The sequence below is a fragment of the Amblyomma americanum genome, chromosome 10 (genome assembly GCF_052857255.1).
Source record: "Amblyomma americanum isolate KBUSLIRL-KWMA chromosome 10, ASM5285725v1, whole genome shotgun sequence".
Lineage (NCBI taxonomy): Eukaryota > Metazoa > Arthropoda > Arachnida > Ixodida > Ixodidae > Amblyomma > Amblyomma americanum.
This window is the reverse complement of record NC_135506.1, coordinates 17124001-17150844: the sequence shown is the minus strand read 5'-3', so window position 1 is coordinate 17150844 and position 26844 is coordinate 17124001. Positions and strand designations below refer to the sequence as shown.

The window sequence follows — 26844 nt, the reverse complement described above, 5'->3', positions numbered from 1 at the left end:
TTTTCTTACAACTAAACTAAGCCAAGCCTAATACGATCCTTGTCCATTAGAAGACACCCTACCATTGGCTTGTCAGAGCGCGCCTATCGTGCCTAGATTATATACGGGCTAGTGTGCCGAGCGCCCGCGGTCGGCAATGGAGATGGTGGCGCCGTTTGCATTGAAAGCCCACTGATGGCGACAGAGGGCGCTGCTTGTCGGGAGGGTAACCAAGCGAAGGTTATCTGATTGGTGGCTAAAAGCAAGACAGGAGTAAAATTTCACAAGACATGGCTAGGTGGCTTGAGCCACCGCCCGATGTAAAGGGTTCAGCCGTATCCATATGCCGCAGCAGACGACGCCGTTTTCTCGGTTCGGAAGGCAGCAACCTGGTCTTGTGTGTGCGTGATTAACCTGTTTGTGCGCGTATTTTTTGTTGAGCGAGGTGTAGTGTTTGTTGTCCTGTGTGGCTGCCTGTCCGCTCCTGCCTGTAGTTCTGTGTGAATTCGTCGGTTTTGTGCGCGTGTTCTGTGCGCGCGCGTGTATCCATTTTGCGCATTTTAGTTGTTTAGTAAAATTATCGACTGAGCTGCCGATCGCTGTTTGCACGTTCCCATCACTAAATGAGCTAGATGTCACGGCACAAAAAGATGTCAAAACCAAAGCGACCATGCAAGACTTGGCAGCTACAGGCCTCTGAGCGCCTGGCCAGACTATATATTTGTACATATATGCTCGTTGCAGTTAAGAGCTCATCGCATCACCGCGTCTTTGGCATTTTAGGCACGTAATTAACTTGGGCTATTGGCAGTAAAAACTATTCATCTGTCCTTTGTGCGAGTTTATAGCAGTCCTGAATCAAGGGGAGCCAATTGGTTAGCTGTGAGTTGAAATTATGTGCAAACGTGCCCGAAGTAGTGATGCGCAGGTGAGTCACCAGCGAGCTTCCCCACAATAAACCGCGTCTGAAACCCGACACGATATTCACGCATTATCTAAAACACATTGTGCTTAAAATGTTAGCAAAGAGTAAAACTAAATCTGTGCGAGCAAGGAGCCTCCAGCAAAGCGTCACTGCTAGGCGTGCTGTGTCGGAAGCCTCCGAGTTGTGCTACCATTGAGAGTGCCAAATCGGTGAGCGTGGAAGGACCCGGTGCCGACAACGGAGCTCTACTAGTTGAAAAATGCACCACACGCTGTGGTTCTCAAGAAGCAAGCGGTGAATTGGTGAATTGTGTACGTCTGCCGACCACCATGCAGCTAGAGTGCACCGGTTCTGCTCTACAACGTCTCTATTCCAGTTACATGGTTGGAAGTGCCATCTGTGTCAGTGAATTAATTAGCTTACGCCTATTGTGAAGCTGGAGAAAACAACTTTGTTTGATGGGCGATCAGCGTAACCGCGGTGTACCTGAGGGGAAGAGAGGAGTCAAAACATATACCATCACAATTAATTAACTTGCAAAGAGGCCGAATCCTTGATCAAGGAGGTTTCCTTCACATATCTTAGTGGTGGATGCGGCGTATATAAAGCCGGCCTCAGGGAAGCACACTTCCAACAAAGGCAAGTTTTTTTGCTGAGGAGTGTTCATTATGTACGAGGTCCGAAGAAGAGTCCTGCAGGGCTTTCTGTAAGTACCAAAGAATTGTGGCTCAAAACCAAGCACGCACAGCATGTAAATAAAAGCCCATAAAATTAACTGACGCGTTTAACCTGCTTCGTTAGGGAAAACAGTTACCGAAAGAGTACTTTTGTAATTGCATCTAGAAAACAAGTTCCCTGTTTCCTCCGTAAGCACCGGATGTTCGAACCTTGAAGATGTGCTGAACTTCATAGAAGCTTGCTCGCAAGCGACAAGCACTAAATGTGAAGCTTCTAGTGAGAGGCTCAAAAGAGACACTGAAGCCTGCAATCAGCTGCCTCCATGGCAGCTGTAGTCGCTTACGGCTTAACGAAAGCAAATACACAGCGCTCCTTTACCTGATGCCACGAAAGCGAGGCAGCGCGACCCGCACCCTCCCGACTCGCAGCGCTCCACGCGGCGGCCGTCGGCATTCATCACTCGCGGTGCCACCAGGAAGGCCCCGGTCGGCTCACTAGGCATTATAGCGCCAAATAGCGCCTAGGCCGCCTAGGCGCTTGGCAGTTATGCGGGCGCGCGAAGTTGAGTTGAGGTTGTGTGATTTGTTTTCGAGTTGAGGGCAATTTGGCGGCATTGCCATTGCAGGTGCGTTGAGCCAACTTGTCTGTAAGTACCGCTGATGCGGCTGCATGCGATCTTTTTCGTATTCTTAGCAAGCTTAATGCACGTTTTGGAACTGTGCTGAACCGGCCCGAAACATACTTTCAGCTTGCGGGAATGAATGGCGAATGGTTAGCGTGGCGAATTTGAAGTGCAGTACCGCGGTATTTTGTCGTAGTTTTTTCTTCCTTTTTATTGCACTGTTTCGCGCCTCAGCGGTGTAAAATTAAGACTGTAGACGGTGGGCCCTTTAGCACTCGCTTAGTAATGCCTGCCGTTTCCCGCCATCAGCTGAGTTGTGTGCTACGTCTTCCCGCCAGTTTCCTTTATTGCGCGCGTATATATAATATGTCTTGGTGCCTTTTGCACTTTTGAGTACACGGCGCCTCACTTAGTACTTGCTTATGTTGCACGTTCCAGCCAGCATAAAAATGCTCAATTTTTTCTCCTATTTTTTAATCGCCCTGGTGTTTAATTTGAACGCAGGCAATACAACGCGGCCCAGCAATGTCAAAGAGAACGAAGGACCCTGACAACGATGAAATTCTTTCACCTACCAGCAAACGCAAGTCAAAACATGAGGCCGCGTATGAGGTAAGACTTCGAAGTTTCTATGCGAACTGAGCAAGCAGCATAACAACCGCAGATCGTCTTAATGCTTCCATTTGCAGTCCAACGTGCAGTCGTAAGGCTGCAGTGTTTTTTTTTTTTTGGTCGTCCTCGTAATAGGCACTTGTTTCCTTTAAACACTGTTTTCGTCCTGCGCTTACTTTATATTGCATTCGCTACACAGGTGCTGCAGGCCCTGGGGATGTCCTTTGATTCCCAGGATTGTTTCGGCAAGTTGGATGAGAAGAGAATGTCATCTCCAAGAAAGAGATTTAGGAGTGAATCTCAAGATTCGGATACCTTTTACAAAGTAAGTGCAGAGTGCGAAATATTTTTAGGCACCCATTTTAGACCTGGAGTGCGTTTTGTCTCATTTTACTGGCTACTTATAATGCAGGTTGTAAGCTTTTCACAAAACCTTTGTGTGCCAAGCTGGCTTCAGAATAATGCCTTCTGTATTTGATTTCCAGACCTTCCTTGCAGAATTGCATGTGCACCTGCCATCAAAAGTTTATGGAATATGCAGCTTTTTTAGAGAGATTAATACCCCTGTCACACGGGCACTTGTAAGGCCTTCGAAATTACGGTCCTTTGCCCTAAAGGCGCGTGATGCGCATCTACACGGCAAAGCGTCGAGACCTTTGCGATAAAGGTCCGTAGCAATAAAGGCGGCCGTCAGCGGCCTTAAAATTGCTTAAAGGAGCAACCCAGACGGCAGCGCCAGCTAGCGAGCTCAAAGAATAAAAAATTGACGCAATTTTTAGTCTTGAAACCGTAAAAAAATATCTAATTTATCTTATTTAATGGTTAATTTTGCATTACAGTGCAGTTAACCGTAGAGGAGGCTATGACTAAAGACATCGACACTGCTAAGAAAGGACTTCAACGCTTTTCAGCAGCCGCATCGACACACACGTGCTTGCGCATCTTGCTTTGCTGTTTTTTCTTTGTTTGCTCTTTGTTGTGTGCGTGTTTTGAGTTTGCTTGTGTGCACAAAGACACAAGCAACAAAGCACGCTTCTCGAACACGACGAGGAGCCGAACGGAAAAGTGCGCCTACCGTGGTCGGACCGAGGACGATAAAAAAAAAAGAAACTTTGTTTCAAAATATTCGTTTCTCACCGTCAGAACGCTCGTTTATTATCGTGATAGCTACTTTTTCCAACATAAACGAAAGCACTCTTAGCTGAAGTGCTACCGTCTGCTTTAATTTCATAATGTTACTAGCTCCGCTTTACACACAGCGGTGACTTTTGGCATTCACGGAGGCCGCGTTCTAGCTCCTTTGGATTTGCCATGTAGCAGCGTCGCTGCTCCTTTTCGGTTTTCCTCCTTTAGTGCAATAAGACAACTTTACGGCAAAGGCCGAGAAGAAGTCCCGTGTGACAGGGGTATTAGTTTCTTTCCATCTAAGATACACTGTTTAAGATTTAATCAGTCTGCAGATGTCTATTCCAGGCTGTGTGCTAAGACTGCGAAGAAATTGGGTGTTTTTGGTAATATTGCTTTCCATAAAATCTTTTAATGCTCGTGTGCTTGTTCTTTGGCTTGTCATACTTGGTTTAACAGTGTTGAAGATGTCTTCTTTTTTTTTACTTCTCTATTTCAACTCATTGCATCAACACCAAGAAATACTTTGTGATCTCTGTTTGGATGTTGATGGCAATGTGGCCTAGCTTCAGGGATCCATGTGCAAGAAACTCTCTTAATGTCACCGCAGTCTGCTTGCGAAAATTGTCAGTACGGCAATACCTGTATTCCGGTCTTTTTTACCTTTCCTAGCTCACAAAAGCTGCATTTTTAAAATAAAAATAGCTTCTTTGTCATGAAAACGCTATTTATTCGTGGGGGTCAACTGTAGTTTTTTCCTCAGTGTCCCTTTGAAAGAAAGACTGCTCACTACGCCGCCAGCGTGGTGTCACCGCTGTGTTGTACTTTATGATCACTAACAGCAGATGGTGCGCCAGGCATTTGTTTTTTCTCGACTTGCTCGCATAGCTGAGTACTTGTGATAGAACATCATATCGTTAAGATCATCTCATTTTGACCAATTGTTAAGCCTGATGAAGACACGCTGGTTAATCTCCACGGAGGCTGGTCATAAAGACCTGCTTATTCTAACTGAATTTTCATGACTGGTAAAATTTGCAAACACATTACTCGCTGAAGCCAGGTCACGTGTTGTTGTCAGGTTATTTTTTTTATTTTATTTTAAAACGCTGAACAGAGTGGAATTCGTTAGTTCATTATTTTGAAGGTTTGCTTTCTTCTGAACTGGCGCTTTCAACAACATGCATAATCTAGATGTGGCTATTTCCTGTTCTGGAACTTTTTCCTTTTTGCTAACCGCAAGGTCATTGCGCCCGAAGTTATCTGGGGTCTGGAAGTGCGGGTGCTCTATCCTAACGTCGACATTATATTTGTTATTAACAGTTGCCTGTTACTTTTTCATTAGCCCGAGAAGACTGTGGGTGTCATTCAGTCATTGCACCTCAAGAATTTCATGTGCCACAGCAAGTTGGACTTGAAACTCTCGGAGAATACAAATTTTATTATTGGAAGGAACGGAAGTAAGTACTACTTCACGGCATGTTACATTCCACCCTTGTCAGGCATTTTGACACCTGCACTGCTTTCTTTGACACGTTTAATGCAGCAGTCTCTATACAAGGTTCTTTTATGGTCACCCTCTCCTCTCGGTTGGTATTTTAGAACATGACTGCCAGAATTAGTTTGGGGTACTTGTAGCTGACCTTGCTTCTCTCTAATTGACACTTGCACTCTTATATTGGCTGGTTTCGGGCATGTGTGAGTCTCGCCACTCTGTGAATTTCAAGCCGGTAGTACAGCAAGACAGAGTAGCATGCTTCGCAGTACAAGCGGCAAGACTAAAGCCACTAGTACAGTGAACTGCACCGCTTACAGTAGTAAATTGCACAGTAATGTGAGTCACTGGCATTCTTTCTCAGCCAGAAGTGCGGCATTGCTTTAATCAGCTTTGATTAACGAAATTTGGTTTCAGTCATTGTTTTATACTTAGCGAGTGAAATGTAGTATGTGGTGTTAAACATCCGAAAGTTGTGTGCGTGCAGGCTAAGATGGACTCTATAGTGTTGGGCTCTGATTTAATTTCGGCCATCTGGGATTCTTTAGCTGAACAGGCATCATGCACCACGCAGGCTGTTTCGAATTTCAGATCCATTGTCATGTAGCTCCTCCTGCAGATGGGATTCGATCTCACAGCCTCTATGGCGAGTGTTCTGTTTTTATGGAAGTGCAAAATGTAATGGAAAACAACAACAATGCAACTTGTGTCCATTTTAACAGCTCTCCTGTGACTGACATGATTCAGCTTTTTAGTGCATCTAAGCGAGGACATGCTAAGAGAGGCGTCGCACTGATGATTCAGGCTTTGTAATCTTAAAAAATTATTTGTAAATGATTTAGAGGTTTTACAGGTACCACTTCAACCTGACTCGAGTGCTTGTGCTCACTCCTTTTTTCTGAGTTTTTATTTTAGAACATGACTACAGAATCGATTAAGGTCCCACGTAGCCGAGCTCATGCGACCTGAATGAAACATTATTCATCTCTGCAGACTCTGCCGGAATAGTGTGAAAGACATAATCAAGCGAGCCGTTAGGCTTCCAGTATAATGGTGCCTGTTTTTTGTTTCCTCTGCTTGTTTATGTCGTTCTTCATTTGCTTTTATCTTTTTAAGGTGGGAAAAGTGCAATATTGGCCTCTATTATCATAGGCCTGGGTGGAAGAGCAACTGCTTCATCACGAGGCAGGAATGTGAAAAACATCATACAAGAAGGAAAGCGGTGCGTTTTGTACTTGTTTTTTGTTCACCTCTTAGTTCAGTGCATTGAGGCGTATCTTAGAGTTGTGATTGTAGAAAGTTTACTGCTTCTGCAAGTTCATCTTCGGTGTTAAAAGTGCATTCAACTACTGAGCATTTTGTTTCTTTTGCTCGGCCAAATAATCTGGCCTCTCTATTATTCTTGAAGTTATTTCGTGGGGAAAAAACGAAATGCTTGCACCAGAGAACTAATAACTGATAGCCCCTGCGACGTCACAAACTAGGCCTTTTTTGTTTTTTGCGACCTTTTCATTTGCAGCTTTGCTGCTTCTAGTGCTTTATTGTTTATTATGTTTTTTAAACATATAGTTTCAGCATTGCCTTGAAGGCAGTGCTGAAAGCAAAGCTTATAAGTAAAGCACATAAGCTAGGCAGGGTCTAGACGCAGTGAACATGACATGCTCTCACAGCAGTGAACATGACATGTTGAAAAGGTAAATCTCCATGTGGCCACAAATACACTGAGGATTAAAATGCTCTACTGTGTAAAATAAATTCTCCAGGCCATGAAGTTATCTGTCATCTTATCATCATGCTTTGAGCATTTCTTTATCACCTTACGAGGTACAGCTAGTCAACTTGCGTATATACTAAAATTTTTGTCACTTGTATTGTGGAAAAGTGCAGAGTCAGTTGCTATAGGTATATGAAATTTATTCTGGTTTCTTCTGCAAATCCCCGTTTTTGAGGAAATCTTAATATCTGCAAATCTGGAGTCAATTATTCAAACCATATTTGCCTCATATCCAAGTCTATGTGGTCAACACATGTGCATGCTGCCATCAGGAAAACTGTGCACGAAATTATACATGGAAGAAAAGTTCTAAGGCGAAAAATGGAAACCTGCAATTTAAAAAAGAAATGGGAAAACTCTGATATTCCTGTTAAATATATTTACCTTTTTTTTTTTGCTCCAGCAGTTTTCATAAAGTGTCCAGTTGTTGTCAGAAGCACTCGGCTAACAGTGTTGCCGTCAACACGCTCTCACTGTGTTTTCTACTTTGATGATCACTGGTGCTGTTCTTCTTCCTGAGGGTGTCGTGCCTGCGCAGTAGGTTGGCTTTACGGCATGCACATCCTTACCTGATGTTCAATTTTAACCCCCTCTTTAATTCCCCCTTTTTGTATTCCCTTTTCTATCTCCCCAAGTGCGGTGTAGCCAGCTAGAACTTTCGGGTTATTGTCCCCTTCACCTCTTCTGAGTTACAGGCTTCTCTGTATGCTGCATTGCTGTTGTAGGCATGATAATAGCCGTAAGGAAAGCTTGCTGGTGATAGATAGTCCTGCATTTCTATGTTCCTTCTTGGCTAGTTTTTACACCCAAGGTCTCATTTGGGGGCTTTTCATTTTATTTTTCCTTGTTTTCTCAATTCTTTTTTGTTTGTTTCTGTGGAAAGGTCCGCGGAGGTGACCCTGAAGCTTCGAAACGTGGGCTACTATGCCTACAAGCCCAGTGAATACGGAGACTGCATCATTGTCACAAGGAAGGTGTCTGCCGATGGCTCATCTCAGTACAAAATCAAATCCAGCAGCGGGGCTGTGGTATCCTGCAAGAGGGACGAACTGATGCGCATTGTCACCCGGTTCAACATCCAGGTATGCTGCCGTGGTCTTGGCACATCTGCCTTTAACTATTTGTAAGTGCAGAGGTAGAAGCTGAATTGTTAGCTTGTAGAATTCTTAGCTTGAGCGTCGTAGCTCTATTTCGAGCATGGTTTCATTTATTTCTTCTGCAGCGCAACTTTACGATCAATTGCGTAGGATATAGATACCGGCAGAAGGTGTGAAAATGTGCAGCACCATTTCAGGCTGTTTGACTGCATTGTGTCTGTCACCAGTGCTCAACAGCGCTGCAGAATTGAATGCCCGTGGTCATGCAGTCCTTGTAGGGAGTGCAGGTACAAGCACTTAGTAGCCAGCCAGTTCAGACCATGCAGTGAACTTGCATAGGACTAGGCCTGCAACCTTTCCCTTATGTGCGGCCCAAAGAAATGCTCTCGGCAGTCAGTAGTTTGAACTCGAAGAAAGCCGAAAATTCGTTTGAACTAAAGTTCAGAATGATTACTATCCTCTTTAATACACATGATGTTGATGAGATGAAAGTGTCAGTTCGAATTGAGTTTGAATTGGTCTGCTGTAGCAAAGTTTTGGGGGGGAACCCTTCACTAAAACAAACAAATGCGAAGTTCAATCTTGTGCGGCCAGTGTATTCCCAATGGACTGCTCTGGATTGTTCCAGATTTTCATTTTTCATCATGCTTTCGCAGAGTCAAATCAAGCCATATAGAGTGCACTAAAATTTTTCAATTTGTCTGTCACATGCAGGTCGACAACCCCGCCATGGTCTTGAACCAGGAAACAAGTCGAGATTTTTTGAACACCAAGAATCCAAAGGATAGATACCGTGTGAGAAGGCGGCTGTGTTTCTGGCTGCGTTTCTGTTCTAGCCACAAGTTCTAAACAGTGCTTGAGCATTTGTCTGAATTTGTGAGCACGGTCCCATGTGCTTGTGGGGCGAACCATATTGACGCAACAGCTTTAAAGCTCCAGTTCAGGGGTAAACCCGGGATTGTCCTGGAAGCGTTGTTGTCTTGAAACCGCTGCCACGCGTGGATGTCTGGAATGAAAGTAATTGAAAAGAGGACTTGTTAACGTTAATTATAGATCGGCGCATGTCTCAGATGGCTTTATAAAGTAACCGAGATTACATAAATAAAAATTTCTTGAAATTTTAGGCAGGATTAGAGCCTACTGCCCTCTGGTCACCAGCCAGGCATGCTACCAACTAGGTCACATAGGCATGTTGACTTGACTGAGGTATAAGGGGGGGAGGGCTTGATGTGTGTATGACGTTGGCTTAATTTGAACCTTAGTAATTTGGCAATTAGTGGAGTGACCTAGAAGCATGCCAATTAGTGAGATACTAGAGTAACATTATGTGCATAAACTGCAGCGTGGAAAAGTTTAGAGATGAGAATATGGAAACTGTGTTTTGGTAATTGTGAACAAAGAACAGTGATGGCACGTGGAGGGAAACCACTGAAGGGAGCCATGAACGCTGTCGCATCGTACCCTTATAGACGGAGCTTAAGTTCTTAGACCTGTCTGTGCTCTAATAAGTTTGACTAAAGCTCCACTTGAACCTGCCGGTTTTGGCATTCTCTTCTCTCGGGGTTCTTTAACCTTTTTCACCCTCGGGGAACCCCGGTGGCTCTCAGGAGGCACTTAGCAATCCCGCATGTCTTGACTTCCACCTCCCTCTCTCTCTAACATGCGTGCAGAAAAGAGTGTGGGCATGCACAGCCCATATAATGACTGGCTGTAGAACGAGACAGTTTTCTGAGCAGTTCGCTTTGGGCAATTACAGCATTGTTAGTCCCCAACTAAAATAGGCAAAGGGAAGGTTGATGTCGAGGGATGCATGAATTTAGGTGCTCGGGTAACCCAAGGGTTCCAAGAACGCTGTCTAAGAACCCCTTCTGCGGTGCTTACAGTTCTTCATGAAGGCAACACTGCTGGAGTTGCTGAGGACCGCCTACAACGAGCTCGAAGCGGAAAGTGCGGCGATGCAGCGAGACCTGGCCCAGAAAGAAAAGGTTCGCTCCGCTTTTTCTTCTCTTCCTGTTACTTTTGATTTCAGTGTTGGATGCTCGAAGATGTGCGTGTTCCCCACATGCTTCAAGAACTAAAATTTCACACGGCAAATTAGCAGAACCTGTTAACGTGTTCTCCTTGTTAGGAGTACCAAGGCTGTTGCAAGAGGTTCCAGATGGTGTCACCGGTTTAGTTGGACACCTAGCTGATCAGCTGGCTGCGTGGGCAAGGAGGTTTGTTTGTTGTGTATTGATAACAGATGTGATGCCGCTAAGTTTGCTAAGTTCGTGGCACCAACTGCTTGAACTGCGGCAAGTGAAAAACCTTGAACTGAAACTGAGGGTAGTGCAGCTAATGATGAAACTCGGTGACGTGCATAGCGTGTAGAGGTAGAAAAGGTGCCACATAGGTTAGAAAACACTCAAGGCACAGGTGGGGATAGGAGGATATTGGATAGGAGGAAAATGCCTTCTTTAACGGGAAGACCACCTAGTTTGCTAAACCTACAGTTTATTTGTTTACCAATTACAGCAGGAGGCAAATGCCACTAGTAAACTTGGGTTGGTTCACACTTTTTCTTTATTTTTTAATGTGTGGCTGCTGGTTTCAGGTGCTGCCGGAAATGGAGCAGGTTGTGAAGCGGTGGGAGAAGCGGTGGAGGCTGTTCCAGAATCTGGATGCGCACCGGGCTAAGTTGCGTCGCCTGAAGGCAGAGGAAGCATGGGTCAAGGTCGACAACCAGGAAGAGGTCAGTCCTTTTGTTGTGCAATGGTATCCTTAGTAAAGTTTTTTTTTTTTTTTAATGCGAGAGCATTACTTGAATCGTTGAGCTAAAAGGAACCCACGAAGGACATCATCACCCCTATTGGAGCAATACGCCATCACAAGGCAGACTTGGCTCAAGATGGGGGCGGCTGGACAGAGGGGTCACCGTCCTGACAGACGTGATACGGCACATGTACATAGTGGCGTGTCAGCTCCGTGGGATACCCTAGGAAATACTGCCCACTGTCGTACGGAGCCTTCATCATCCAAAGTTGAATCGCTCGCATCTACTTCATCAGGCAAGAGAGACAGCAAAGCATGGCCGGAAGTGGCAGTTGACTGCCAGCAAAGTAAGAGACCATTGCAACGCAGTGAAACATGCGAAGCGAGCTGCTGCAGCAAAACAATGCTCATCCCCCCATGCACCTGACAACTACTTAGCGACACACTCAGCGACAAGTATAAATGCTCTCACATTTACGCATCATAAGAATTGCTTAGGTGCCCCCATAATTTTATTTTTTTTAATGTACTGCTAGGTTTTGTTTATGTGCAAAGTGGTGAGTTTATATGGTTTTTATGGTGCATTCTACCCACTCTAGTCATTGCGAGCTATGGCTTTATGCACCGAGTGGCAGTTGATGTGCATAAGAGTTTGAAGAAAATGCTCATTCGGCTAATTTTTTAGCACACTGTGTGGAATTCAGTAAAATTTGTATGTCGTTGTTTGTATTAATTTTGCTGATTGCCGAAAATGAGTCCAAGTAATTTAGCAGTCTGAAATAAAGCATGTCTCTCCAGCAACCTCATGGTGTTACAGATGGTTCTGTGAAACTGCCCGAGTAATCGCAATTTGGCCGGCAAATGCAGTCATTAAACTGCGAGCTACAAGAATAGGATCCGGCGAGAAGAAATGGGTGCAGACATGCACTTCAAATAAGTTTCGACCTTGAAATGCCTTGAACTCGCAGGTAGAATTTGTGCGAAGTCCTTTTCGTTCGTCTGGAGTAATTGTCATTGCCTTTGTTGCGTGGCTGCCTTTCCCTTTTCCCTTTCTTGTCTTGAGGGCCTGCTACATTGGGAGATGAGTGCAGACTTACACCTCACCGTTGAAGTTACTCTGGCTTCTTTTCGTATGAGTGCTGGTGATCCTTCAAAATTTTCAGTCTCATCTGGGACAACTGTGGAGATGTCCAGGAGAGAGTGGTTAAAATTATGAGCTTTACAGCAAGGAGGGATAGTTTTTGTGATTAGCTGTGGCCTTGAATCTGGCTACAAAAAAAAAAAATCAACAGAAAAGAATGCGTTCTTGTCAAAGCATCCTTGTCTGCGGATTTCACTCCATAAACATGCATCAATTGGCCCAACAGGTTACGCTTTTTTTAATTGGGCTCTTGTTCATGGGCGCACAGAGAAGAGCAGCTGATAAATTCTATGCCAGTGTGTTTTGCTGCCTGATCCATGCCCTGTGCACCGCTGCGTTGCTACACTTGACTGCCCACTGCAGCGTTTCAGCAGCTAGAGTGTTCAGTTACAGCAGAGCACAAGGCTGCGAATTTGATGCCGGTTTCAAAGGCCTTCCGCACAATATTGCATAAGAGTGTCTTTGTAGTATCAAAATCACTTAGGGGGCTGACCAAGACGCTGGCTGCCATTTGGAGTAGAGTACACGAGTTCTTTCGCGTCCTGGTCTGGTTGCACCGGTGACTGTGGTTGCAGTAACTAGACTTGGTCAGGTAGGGTGGTGTGGTGTTGTGGTATGGCTGTATGCATGAAAGATAAGGGCAGGGAGCACAACTAGTGCAGTCTTGATCTTTGCTCGGCAAAGGTGCCATGCATATCAATGCTTTGCTTGGCGTCTTTCATGATCTGGTGATGGTTCAGCAACAGGTCCCGACACCACAGAAAGCATTGCTTCACGCTTCTTCTTGTGATGAAATGCTCGTTCATTTTTAATCTTCTTGCAAATTGCAGTGCAGCCATGAAAGCCTTGACCTTTGAGATTCTTGCGACACGCGTGTCTTGCATTGCAGGTGTTCCGGCAGAAAGAGGACGAGTGCAAGAAAGAGAATGACACGGTGTCGAAACTGAAGGAAAAGATTGCGGCAGCAGATGTGAGTGTTGTCTTGACTGGGACAAACATGTTTATTTTTGCTCTTGATACTGCATCACTGTGCTGTACTCCAGTGAAAATGCATAACATTCTTTTCTTTTTTTTTCAATAGACTCGCTGGTCTTGCATTTACATTTGCCACTCAGTGCACTTTGTTCAAAGTATAGATATCTAATAGGACTTGTTAGGACTGTTCAGTTCATAAAGGATTTATTTCTAAATAATCAGCCTGTGTGGCCACTTACACATTTAGCAAAGTGATACAGAGGCAGGTATGAATGTGGAGGATGTTTCAAGGGGGCATTCAGTTCAGCACTCTGCACATTACACTTCTTGAACAGGTGCACGCTTAGGTGCAAGGTGGTTAACTGCGATATAATGACAAAATGTTGGCACCATTAGTGGAAGCGCCTTAGTAGAGGGGCACTTGCTGCTTCACTCTTGACTTGGTGGCCGATTGTTTTGGGCTGGGTACCCACTGGTATCTCAATGGGTACAAGCTTTTCCTCAGGGGTGGAGGGTTTGGAAAAAATCTGGCTCTTTGAATCCACCATGTGTGAACCAAAAAATGGTTGGGTTTTAACGTAGTTAAATCGAGTACGATATACAGAAGCACTTGAGGCAACGCCGGCTCAAAGGCAACCGCACGCAAGGCCTTCACACATACCGTATAAACGCATGTAAGGGCCGCACTTTTTTCCCAGATTTGAGGGCCGATTTTTGGGGTGCAGCCCATACACGCGATGTGCGAAAAAATAATTTTTCTTTTAAAGTAAAAGCGCCAATCGGGGAATGAGCGGCATTTATTCTATGTTCAATCATCACTCGCGGAGTATTCCGACTCCCAGCTGGAAGGCAGCATGTCCACTGCCAATGCGTAGCCGTTGTTCCGCGCTTCCATCACTCAGCAGAGAAGCTCTTCTTCCAGTTCGGGAAACTTGCACGGCTTGTCTCGAAAAGCACGCTCTTTGCAGCTTGTGTTCCTCAATGCATCCTTTTGGTTGTACCACCGTCGGACGCACTTCTCGGCCACGTCGAATTTCCTGTCCGCCGCACGCTTGCCGCATTCGACAGCAAACTACCAGCCGTGTAGCAGCTATGGTGCTTGCCCATCTTGCTAAAACTGCAACGCTCAACGAAAGCATGCGAAAGCCACAACCACAGTGAACTAACACACTACTGATGCTACCACAACTCACGCGCCCTTGACAGCCACAAAAGTAGCCACCATAACAAAAGGCTCGAACTGGTGATACCAATGCCAATATGGATAGCAGGAGCTCGCGGCGGAAGAAAAAGTTGACGATGATGATGAGCCGCGGCTTCGGGCGCCATCTGTGGGCAGCACCTGGAAGTTCCTGTGCGCATGTGTCGCCTCCGCGATCAAGCGCTCCGTTGCTCGCAGCCGGAGCTGATCGCGGAGGCCACGGCACGTGCATTTCGAAGGCTATTCCCGCATGGATCGTGGGAAGTTTGGTTGTGGCCGTTACAGAGATATTTTTTAAAAATGTTTCCTTCCGGGGGGAACACCGGGTGCGGCCTTTACACGCGTTTATATGGTACCCTGGGTTTTGCAGCCTTGCTAGCAAAATAATGCTTTTGCACTAAAACTTGCTAACCATGACAGTCTTTGGCCAAACTGCCCTATTGCACTGTTAAAAAGCAAATCATTGTAATCACCATTTTAGGGCCACAGAAAGGGGTGTTCGAGCTTGGCTTTAAAATGCTTGCACTACGTAGAATCCACCGAGCTTTCATGCCGCGTATGAGACCTCAAAAGCGAGCAGGCTATTTGCAATATGTTTTTAAAAATTCTCGCTTTCGCACTTCGCGGCGATCGTGGTGCCGGGCTTTCGCACGAAACCTGGCATACGGCATCACATCGTGCAAATGACGTCATCAGCCGGGGTTCATCATTGGTTCACCGCGCCAAATTCTTTCAGATGTCACGCAGCTACCACGGCCGTGGCCACTCCGCGTGCATCAGTAGCCGACAGAGGTAGGGGAGGGGCCCAGAGCACGTTGGGGCCGGCACACGAAAATTGAGAGGAGAGGGAAAGGTGCAGAGATGCGGAATTTCAAATTTTGACTGCATATAACACCTTCAACAAAACGCATTAAAAGAAAAAAATAGCTGCGGTTCAACTACTGCTGAACCTAGTTAGAGAGCGAAAGCTGTGGTGTATCGGATAAGTAGATGGGGCTTGGCCTCTAATGTTCAGTGCGCTCCACACTGGATAGGTAACGCGCCCACCCTGCCTGGTGGCGGTTAAATTAAGGGTTGATCGCGAGAGGTTGGTCACCCAATGAACGCTGCGGCTTATTGCTGCAGTGGCGCGTGTCTGCCACAATGTTGTCAGCGCTAATGCATGCAGCCCACATCTCTCTCTCTCCCCACTGTGCCCCAGGGAGCCAGTTATGTGCCTTCCTTTCCTCAAAAATTATCGGAGTCTAAAGGGTTGTCAACGCTAAAGTCTATATCTTCAGTTCTGTGTTTATGCTACAATGTTGTGAATGCTAAGGCATGCTGCACACTGTCACTACCACCGTGTATACCACCATCTAGCAGCGCGTCTGAGGTGTCCACCGTCCCAGGAGGCCAGTTATGCGCCTTTCCGTTGCTTTTGAAGAAAATTTAAGATTTTGAAGAAAGGAAGTCGCGCAGTAACAGTTTCACATATATCGATGGATACCCGAACTGTGCGGTGAGGGGTTTGACCTCTGGCTCACTTGAAGGTCAAAACCACAAGCACCGTGAAATCGTTAGGAGGTGGGGCAGTGAAGGTTTTGAAGGGGCAGTGAAGGATACTGGTGAAGCAGCGTCCTTTAACACTCCAGACATGCAGCAACCTTACCGAGAACCCCTTTATGAAGCCCTTTAAATACATGGACACAGAGAGAATGCACGAACATAGCCTGCATCCACCGGCTGACAACAGCAGTGGAACAGTGTAACTTGTTTTGATGCCTTTTTGATCCCATTTATTTGCATTGCCTAAAATAGGAGGCCAAAGTTTTGAGCTGTGAGAATTGAGTCTCCCTTGAGATCTTCGTGCCTGACCTCTATCACACTACTGTTACGACTAGTGTCATATCTTTAGAATTCGACCTTCAGCCCAGTCAGTGTCAAAATGTGCCTAGATAGAAAAAAGACACAGAAAAAAAAGTTACATCCACGACTGGGAGTGGAACCGCAGCGGTGTGAACAGATCAGCTTCACAGGATTCTGCGCGAGACCACTGGGCTATCGCCACAGCCGAAATGCCTCATGTTAAACTGCACCACACTTTCACGCTGTGCACTGCAGAACGCCGTTTTCATCAACTTCCATCTGCTCCGTCCGGCGGCACTGCCCGCTCATCATCGTCTTCTACGTGCTTTCGCACTGATTCAGATATAGTAAACACACTGTAGCTTCCAAAATTGCAAAATTTGGCTCAGCCCACCCCTATAATTTGACCTTGGCCAATTTGGACAACAATTGAGCATACCCAACACGGTGCAAACCTCCAAATTTGGCCTGGGCCATTGCCAAAATGCTGTCGTTCGATCTTTGTGTATATCAAGGGTTAAACACTGCCTAACTTTTTTTTTCCCCTACCTTTTGCCTTCCGCAATGGATGCAGGCCAAGATAGATGAACACAAGACTCATCAGGAGAAGCTCCAAGGGGAACTGAAGGAAGCCCTTGAGCGGGTCGAGAAAGTTCAGCCCACACTGACGGCAGGCCAGAGGGAGTACGCTGCCAAGAAGGAGCAGATCCGTGAGAAGGAGCAGGAGATCACGCGCACCGAGCGCGAGGTGGCAGAGAAGCGGAACAAGGTCCACCGGCTTAGCACCCGGATCGCTGAGCTCAACTCCATCGACCAGAACAAGCAGGCCGAGGAGAAGGCGTGCCGGGAGGCACGGTTCAAGGAGCTGGAGAAGCAGAGGAACGAGTTGAGGTCGCGCGTCCGCACTGCTGAGCACCACTGGGCACAGGTCAACGCGTCGACGATGGAGTCCTCGATGAAGCTGAAAGAAATTTGGTGAGGCTTCTTTCTTGGGTCCTGATTTGGATTGCATTTATTTCATGGCGAATTCCATTGGTTGATTCAGAGCAGCTTTGCTTGCTCCATGGCAGCGAATGTGAATTCCATTGGTCGATCTGTACCAGGACCATGAGTTTCACTGGTCATTTTGGTGCAACTTGCTCCGCAATGGAGCACTCTCGCTTGATCCACCGAGAAGCGGCGGATTTAGCTGGAACTTTGAGAGTGCAGTGCTGTCACTTGCAGAATGGCAAGCAGCATATGGCTGTTTTTAACGTGGTTTATTACCTGTTTTTAACGCACAAACATATCTGACCGCTTGGGTTTGTTGATGACGGAAGGATGGATGGAAGTATGATGTGAAATCTCGACCCTTCCAAAAAAGATCTGTTGAAACTTTTACAGTAATGAACTCTCCCCCCAAACTGATGTTGACTTTTCTGGGAAAAAAAAGTTGGTTCGTTGCGCAAGTAAATGCGGTAATTCAGAAAGCGGTTGAAGGAACCCAGAGACCAGCACCTGTGATGGTGGCGAAATGTATGTTTGCTTATAGGTATTTATTGAAAGAATGTTTCTTGAATTGCCTCGTATAAGGTCTAAAAATCACCTCCTGCATCAGCGCTGTGGCACACAACAGCAGTCAAAGCCGCTTATAACGAACTTTAGTTCCAAATTTGTTACACACGAGGTTGCAAACACTGCAGCGAAAACACACTGACGGAAGAAGAATACATGCATTAAAGCTGCGAACTGGGCGAGTTGGTATTGATTCATATTTGAACAGCGCAATAAAACAATGGGACACAACGACGAAAGGACACCACAAGCGCTGACTCGCAACTAGATTTTTAATTCACGTCAAAGCATCTTAAATACTAAGAATGTCAAACACAAACAAGAGGGAAAACCAAAAGAAAAATGACACAAAGCTGCTAATCATGCCCACAAAGGTGACAATCAGCACGAGCATGAGACTACACATCTTGGTACTCGCACCCCTCTGTTGTCTAACACCGTCATCCTAGGAAAACATAATGACAGCCTAATGCGGGAAATTTTGGAGGCTTTTCACATCCGCTTGGAACCTGACAGCTGCATTAGTGATCCTTCTGTCACACTAACTGATAAAGAGATGATGGTTTTATCCGGCCAAGATGTGTAGTCTCGCTCTCGTGCTGATTGTCACCTTTGTGGGCATGATTAGCAGCTTTGTGTCAGTTTTCTTTTGGTTTTCCCTCTTGTTTCTGTTTGGCGTTCTTAGTATTTAAGATACTTTGACGTGAATTAAAAATCTAGTTGCGAGTCAGTGCTTGTGGTGTCCTTTCGTCGTTGTGTCCCGTTGTTTTATTGCGCTGTTCAAATATGAAGAAAACATGCCACTCACCATGAGTAATCTACTCCAAGTAATTTATTGGCGAGAAATGTTCACCTATTTGCACTAGGTAGTGCGAATAGGTATACATTCACTCTATCAGAGTTTCATTATTCGGGTTTGACTGTAGTGCGGTCAGATAGTGCAGCTAAACTTTATACAACACTGACTTGCCGAGCTTACTCAGTGCAGTGGTTATTTGCAGAGGCGCTGGCGACGTTCATATGCAGGATTTGGGAACGTTTCATGCTTGCCAGCTATAAGGTTGACATGCGCTTCCCTTGCAGTCGTGAGCAGAACGAACTGAGGAACCAGAAGACGGCCATATCGGCTGCCATAAAGAACTTGCAGTCCAGCTCGCAGAGCAGCTTACAGCACTTTGGTCGCAGCATTCCCCAGTTGGTGCGAGAAATAGACAAAGTGGCATCTCAAGGCGGCTTCAGGAAGCGCCCCAAAGGACCATTAGGTGAGTCTTTTCATGTTACTGTTGAAGACCGGGGGGGGGGGGGGCACACTCTTTTGTATCCGCCTGAGTGCAAGAGCGGCAGGTGATGTGCGTAGCGCAGATATTTGATAGGGTCATATATCGGTGCTGTGTATGTTGCCTGCAGTGGATGAAAACGTGTGTTGACATATGATGCACTTCATATGCAGTCACACCTGCTTATAACGAACACACTCTTACCAATGAAGACGGTGCGCCCATCGCAATGAACACCCCTGCGCAAAAGTGCCGAGACCACGCCAACTGACAGAACTGCGTGCCAATGCTTTTGCCTGGTGCAGTGCCTGTTTTTAAGATATACATAGGATGCCTGACCTTAATAAGTTAGCTGTCTGCCCACAGGCTTCTCCCAGGTGCGTTCAGGAGAGCAAGCTGCCGGGCTAGTTGGTGATGCATGTTGTAAACTAGGAAGCACAAAATACCGGACGACGGACAGAGTAAGGGACACAAAAAAACAGGTTCACGAGCGCTCGTGTACCTGTTTTTTTGTGTCCCTTACTCTGTCCGTCGTCCGGTATTTTGCGCTTCCTAGTTTCCCAGGTGCGTCTTTGTGCGCAGAAAAATTGCAGACACGCCATTTGCATAGTCTCTCCACTTTAGCGCGCGATTGTACATGGGGACTCTTGGGAGGGGATCTCTGATAGAACAAACATCCATGGGCACAAAGCTCTTATTACACCAAACACATAGGTGCCAGGAACTTGAGGGCTGGGATACTCTGCGCAGTCTTGTTTACGGTCTTGAATGTGCATAGATCGATACTGCTTTTGCTTTAATCACAAGACCATAAAAACGATAAATTATGTGAAGAATGAAGAAAAGACTATTAAAAATTTGGCAGACACACTTAAGACTGTTTACGTGTGGGAATGTGAAAGCATTACTGTCCCTGGGTGCATTGTTTACGCATAATGCTTGTACATGCATTAAAGTTTATTCCTATGAGTTTGTGTGTATGCGTATTGGTTGCCTAGCCGCCGCGGTGGCTGAGTGGTTATGGCGCTCGGCTGCCGGCCCGAAAGACGCGGGTTCGATCCCGACCGCGGCGGTCGAATTTCGATGGAGGCGAAATTCTAGAGGCCCGTGTACTGTGCGATGTCAGTGCACGTTAAAGAACCCCAGGTGGCCGAAATTTCCGGAGCCCTTCACTACGGCGTCCCTCATAGCCTGAGTCGCTTTGGGACGTTAAACCCCCATAAACCAAACCAAACCAAACCGTATTGGTTGCCACACTGCAAGCGTTCAGACCTTCTCACTGCATAGTGATGCACAGCCTGTGTGCTTGACAAGTTTGCAGTGAGGAGTGCATGTTCCAGAATACTCATGTAAAAAAATTAACTCTTTGTTTGCCATAATTAGGGCTTACTTTAAGTAGTGTTTAATTATTATTTGTGGAAAATTGTGTTTTATTAGTGCCGATTGGTGAAGCTCGCACAATAATTGATCCTGGAAGCTTGTTACTTATAAGTTTTTTTCTGTTTTCTCAGGCAGCCTGATCAAACTCAAAGATCAGCGGTGGGACCTTGCAACCGAATGCTGCCTCAAGTATCTCCTGCGGGCCTTCCTCGTGGACAATGACCAGGACGGCAAGACACTGCGGCAGATCATGTCAAAGGTCTTCGTCCGTGGAGAGCGCAAGCCGGCCATCATCACCAGCCCCTACCTGGGACGGGTAAGCCCTATCCTGAGGAGAGGAGAGATTTGTTTTGAATGCATTTTGAAACAGGCTCCGTGGGAAAAAAACTGGATGATTGCGAAACTCGGTAATGCAATTTTTCATTTCACGGTAGATTGAGGTAAAGATCTTGTGTCAGACACACTTCCAAACGGATTATCTTTAAGCTACCACTGGAAAGTCTTTTGCAACAACACTCATTGTGAGTTCTGAGTTTTGCTGTGTGTTGGCTTCGGCCTCGGCCAACGTGACCGGCAGGGTCTTTCATGCTGGCTCCTTACAAACACTTAGAGATGCAAGTATTCTTACGGTATCTAGTGAAAAGTAGGCATGTGCTAATAGCGTTTTATTTTTTTGGTTTGAAGTGAATTTGAAGCGAATAGTAATTTTCACGAATAATTTCAAAGTTAATATTTAAGGGGGGAGCCTGGTCTTGAAAACAATATTTTATTAATGTACAGTGGAGACCACTTATAGCGTAACCGCTTTTAGAGCGGAACCGGTTATAACGCGGGTTTTTCTGACCACCGGTATTCCTGCCATAGAACTCAATATTAGGCAGACCGCTTAATACGCGGGCGCGAAAACCAGAATACCGGTTAAAGCGCGGTTTTTGGCAGGCGAAGGGTGCAGCCCGCGCGGCAGACACACCGCGGGACGCGCGCGACGAAAAGAGAAGAGCGAGAGAGAGGGAGAAGAGCAGGCGGACCCGGCGGCCTCGAAGAGTCCGAAGGAAGGGGAGGCGCGTACGTCATGCTGGCAGCGCCCAATCCGGGCGTGCGCTGAACAGAGTGCGGGGTAGAAGCAGTCGCGCTGCTGTCGTTTTTTTTTTTTTTTTTCCAACAGTTTCTTTGTTGCGTTCAGCGCGTGCTTGTCGTGCTCTCTGCTTCTGCTGCCATGTCGTCGGCGTCTTCAAGCGTCGTGAAGAAGCGGAAAGCATTACCGCTTGAAACGAAGGAATGCGTTATCAAGGACGTTGAGAGCGGGCTGAAGAAGGCAGTGGTGGCTGCAAAGTACGGCATATCGGACACAACTGTGTCGACGATCTTTAAAAATCGGGACAAGGTGCGGCAGCAACTGCGGCAAGATTCTAGTTCGCTGTCGCGGAAGAGAATTCGTGCATCGAAGTACGAGGACGTGGACGCAGCGCTCTTCAGATGGTTTAAAGAAGTTAGGGCTCAGAGCATACCGGTAAGTGGCCCGATGCTCCAGCAAAAAGCTAGGTGCCTGGGTGCTCTTTTAGGCCACAATGACTTCAACCCCCTTAACGGATGGATACAGCGCTTCAAGGACCGCCATGGCATCAGCTACAAAGCTGTGTGCGGTGAAAGCGGAGAGGTGAACGACGAGACCATCGCAGTCTGGCTCCGCTTAAATTTAGGAACCATTCTCTCGACGTATACGGACAGAGACATTTATAATGCCGACGAAGCAGGCTTATTTTATAACCTGCTGCCCAACCGTACTCTCGCGCTGAAAGGCGAACCCTGCTCGGGCCGCAAGTCTTCAAAGGAGCGTGTGACTGTTTTGTTTTGCGCTAATATGGACGGCACCGATAAGCGTCGACTGTTTGTCATTGGCAAATCGGCGAGGCCGCGTTGTTTCAAAAAGCGTGAGTACCTGCCAGTAACGTATAAAGCGAACAAGAAAGCGTGGATGACGCAAGAGCTTTTTACGAGCTGGCTTTGCAAATTTGATGAGGATATGGTGGCAGAGAAGCGGCGGGTTGTGCTCATCCTTGATAACTGCACAGCTCATAACATCCAGCCCAGGTTGACTGCTGTCAATTTGAAATTTTTGCCAGCGAATACTACCGCCAAAAGTCAGCCCCTTGACCAGGGCGTCATCGCCACTGTTAAGGCACTCTACAAGAAAAGAATTTGTGAGAGAGTTCTGCTGAACATGCAGCAGCAGCAGCCCCTTAAGGTGCATTTAAGGGGTGCAATTGACATGATTGTTGCTTCGTGGTGGCAAGTGAAAGCTCAAACAGTAAGCAAGTGCTTTCGGAAGGCTGGCTTCGTACGTAACGCCGAAGTTGGAGCTGATGAGGAGAGCGACGTCGTCGATGAGGCAGTCAGCACTGACGACGTGTGGTCCGGCCTCGTTGAGCAAACATCGTTTCCGCAACAGACACTTTCGAAGACTACGTCAGTGCTGATGAAAATGAGCTGGTTGTCTGCGAGGAAGCGAGCACGGATGATGCGATTGTCGCAGCGGTGCGCAGTGGCGTGGAGCTTGCGACCGATGATGAATCGGACGGGGAGGACGATGTCGACCCAATGCCAGATGTGCCATGCAAGGACGCGCTCGAATACCTGAGCAAAGTGAAAATGTACTGCGCAAAAAACAGTTTGAGCGACAAAGCGCTTCAGTATTTAAGTCTTGTTGAGGACGAAATCGTTCGAACTGCAGTTAAAAAACACCGCCAGACGAAAATCACCGCATTCTTCCGCTCGTAATGCACTTTCGATGCAAACACTCTTGATGCTCAGTTGCAATTGTTTTGTGTGTGTGTGCGTGTGTGAAATGTGCAATAAATTGTGTTTTAAAGGTAGGTAGCCCGTTTGGCATGCCTGAGAGCTTAAAAACACGATGTTTTGGTTATAACGCGGTACCGCTTATAGCGCGGATATTCGGAACTCCCACAACTTACGTTATAAGCGGTCTATTCTGTAGTAATAATTATGAAATCTTCAGGGAACATGTGTTTTTGCGTGCTAATTCTAAATATGTAATTTAATTTGTTGTAAAACAATTTTTTACACTTATGTAATTTTTATGCAATTATTTTGCGAAAAGCTTAGAAGAAAATTTGCTGTAGGAAAATTGCTGAAATCTATGCCATTGCGTTGTCTTGATACCAAAAAATGCAATAAGGGTAAAATTATCATCCTGGCTATCATAGAACTTGAGTTATAGGGTATTGAAGCTACCACTTCAGAAATGAGAATACAGCGGACGCCCAATAAATGAAACTTACGGATAAACAAAATTAAGCAGGGCTACTTGGTTGGTTTCGTATATCTGCCGCAGTAAAATTCTTCGGTTAATTGGAACACCACTAACGCGTTACCCTCGGCTAAGCGGCACAAAAGGTAAAAATTTGGAATCCTCCCGAGCGTATTTGTGCTCGCATATGTCAGCGGCAGTCTCGCAGCCATGAACAAGTTCCTCGCAGCCAACGCTATAGCTGGGACAAGCCAATCCAGTAAGTCGTTTGATCAATTTTGTTTTTGTTGTCGTTCTGCGTTAGGCCCATGTGCAATCGGTGTTGTCGGTGTGTCGACGTGATGGAGAGCGTTAAGAAACGGCCGCACAAAGCGCTCTTGCTTGAAAAGAAGTTACAAATTCTGCAGGAGCTTGAGTGAAGTTCCCTTTCAAAAACAGTCGCGAAGAAGTTCGACATCCCGAAGTTCGACATCCCGAATCGATGGTTTCATCGTCGTCCCACACCAGGTGGTCCTCGGTCGCATCCAGGGCGTTCGAAATTCCTGTTTTCTTGAAGCTTCTGGCCACCATGTTTACATCAATCATCCCCCATGCCTCTGATACCCAGCTGCACAGCAGCTCCACGGACGGTCTTTTGATCTTGCCGCCCGGCGTCAGAGCATGTTCACCTTCGGCCATCCGTTCTGCGTACAGCCTCCGGACGTTATTTTTAAATGGCTTGTTCAAAGATACGTCAAGAGGCTGTAGCATTGATGTGAGGCTGCCGGGTATAACAGCCAGGTCCGTGCGCAGTTCCTTGAACTATCAAGCACGAGGAGCGACGGAAAAAGAAGCGCTCCCGGTCGCCGCCCCCACACAGTCTTCACCCAGTCCACCATAAGGTCCGCGGTCATCCACCCCTTTTCTTGGATGCGCACGTGTATACCAGGGGGGAGCTTTCCTTTCGGGAGGGTCTTCCGCTTGAAAATGACGTATGGTGGGAGCTTCCGCCCATCCGCCGTCACGCCTAGCATGACCGTGCACCTCTGTTTTTCGGCACCTGTAGTCCTGACGAGCACAGTCCGAGCGCCTGTCTGTTCGACTGTCCTGCTGCAGGGCATATCGAAATTCAGCGGAGTTTGGTCCGCGTTCCCTACCTGGGCGAGCAAGAAGTTTTTCTCCTGCTGGATCCTGATAACGAATCGATGGAAGTCCACTATTTTCTCTTCATAGGCTGCGGGCAGGCGCTGGCAAAGCGTCGTTCGCCTCCTGAGCGAGAGTCCATTGCGCCGCATAAATCGTGTGACCCACCCGTTACTAGCGCGGAAGTCTTGCGCCGGGATGCCCTCCTTTCTTGCGATTACGAGCGCCTGGTTCCGTATCAAACAAATCAAACGACACAGCACACCCATCCGCTCGTCGAGCCTTGATATATTCCAGTAAAGAGGATTCGACGGCAGGAAATTTCCCAGTCTTCGGTCCACGGAAGGCCCGGCGCGTCTTATCAGTCGTCTTGAGTTCGTCGTGCTGCCGTCTCCAATACCGGACGCAAACGTCGTTGACGCCGAAGTGTCTGCTGGCGGCGCGGTTGGCATGTTCCAATGCATACTCAATAGCTTTTAGCTTAAGCTGTGTAGCTTGCGTAGCGTCCCATGGCGAAGCGGCACAAAGAGCACGGTGCAACACGCAAACAGGGCAAACGAGGCCTACGAGACACCGGAGAGCTGGAGACACCTTCTCAAAATGGCGTAGCGGTGGTAAGTGGATGAGCGGTAGCGGCGGTGGCAGCGGATGATAGCACAGTACCGCCGCCTAGTAGCACGCGCGCCCAACCATGGCAGTTAGTTGTGGCCGCAGTCAATAGATGGCGATCGCTACGACAAGCAGACTGGTCGCGGCAGTAATTTTGGGGGTGCGATGATTATGCGGGGAAAAAAATTTTCCAATTTTTGATAGCCAATGTGGGGGGTGCGAGCATTACGCGAGTGCGAGCATTATGCGAGTAAATACAGTAGTTCTATGATAGGCAGGAAGACAATGTTACTCTTATTGCATTCCTTAGTATCAAGAGAACCCAATGGCATACATATCAGCAAGTTTTCTGCAGCAAATTTTTTTCAAAGCTCTTCACAAGAGACATGCATAAAAATTACATAAGTGCTCAAGGAATTGTTTTACATGAAATTAAATGACATATTTAGAATCAGTACACAAAAATACATGTTCCCTAAAGGTTTCTTAAAGGGACACTGAGGAGAAATTGAAGTTGGCTTGTATCGATAGAATACCCGCTCCTGATCACAAAAACGCCGCTCTTACTGAAAACAAAGCTCTTGTAAGGTAGAAAATAGCAAGAACCAAAATACAGGTATCGCCGCCACAGGTCAAACTCGCAAGTACAAGCGTGGTGACGACATAGGACAAGAGACGCCTCCTTGGAGGAATTTTCCTTCCTACATGTAGCGGGAATCTCTGAGGCTGACAAAGGAAGATTGCGCGGTTCAATACTGAAGTAAATTTTGTTTTAAAACCGATAGTGCACTTTTATCACATAAAGAAGGCAGACAAAAGGCAACCTGAATGTTGGAAGCAAAGAAAACCGATGCTTGGCGGCACCACAGGCGGCCAGGAGAGTTTCGTTTTGTTAAGGCGCTTCGCGTATATGACCTTTGCGTGCCCCGTGGTTTTGTTTTTGACGCTCCTCGATTTACAAGCGCCGAACAGCAAAAGGAACTCCAAGTGCCGGTTCAAGTGCTAGTTAACCTTTGAAGGAGCCTGTTAAGGCTTGTCAGATGATCGCCACGGTGTATGAAAAACTATGATGGCACGATGGTTGGTAATCGTACAAGGCAGCACTTTTGTCTTCGCACGCTCGCCCGGCAAAACATTCCCGGCTGTGCCGGTCAACTTCAAACTACTTAACGGAAATCGTTTATTAGGGACGGGAGACAAGGTACAAGGCAGTTCAGAAAAATTGCTGATGGCCTAGCTCTGTTCGGCCAGGATATACGTAGCGAAAGTGCGGAGATTTCTGCATAAGAGTACATTCACTAGATGCGCCTTTATTGATAATTGCTGCTTGAGCCGTTGTGGCGGAGTGGTAGCGTATCCGCCTCAAACATCACAGGCCCTGGTTCGATTCCGAACCTCGGCATAGGGTTTTTTT

The 26844-nt window shown here is 46.7% G+C and overlaps 1 protein-coding gene across 2 annotated transcripts in view; it reads left to right on the top strand.

The window, feature by feature from the left end:
- The first annotated feature begins 2030 nt into the window (after positions 1 to 2030).
- Positions 2031 to 26844, top strand: part of SMC6 (Structural maintenance of chromosomes 6) — a 63484-nt gene continuing 38670 nt past the window's right edge. The window contains exons 1-13 of one of the 2 annotated variants that reach the window (XM_077640984.1): positions 2031 to 2228; positions 2709 to 2816; positions 3016 to 3141; positions 5287 to 5401; positions 6553 to 6658; positions 8094 to 8292; positions 9022 to 9102; positions 10191 to 10292; positions 10901 to 11038; positions 13089 to 13169; positions 16795 to 17195; positions 18858 to 19036; positions 20563 to 20747. In XM_077640984.1, the coding sequence (XP_077497110.1) occupies positions 2730 to 2816; positions 3016 to 3141; positions 5287 to 5401; positions 6553 to 6658; positions 8094 to 8292; positions 9022 to 9102; positions 10191 to 10292; positions 10901 to 11038; positions 13089 to 13169; positions 16795 to 17195; positions 18858 to 19036; positions 20563 to 20747 (1800 nt within the window). In that variant the 5' untranslated portion in view covers positions 2031 to 2228; positions 2709 to 2729. The remainder of the gene's footprint in view (positions 2229 to 2708; positions 2817 to 3015; positions 3142 to 5286; positions 5402 to 6552; positions 6659 to 8093; positions 8293 to 9021; positions 9103 to 10190; positions 10293 to 10900; positions 11039 to 13088; positions 13170 to 16794; positions 17196 to 18857; positions 19037 to 20562; positions 20748 to 26844) is intronic. The other variant, XM_077640985.1, reaches the window with a different exon arrangement.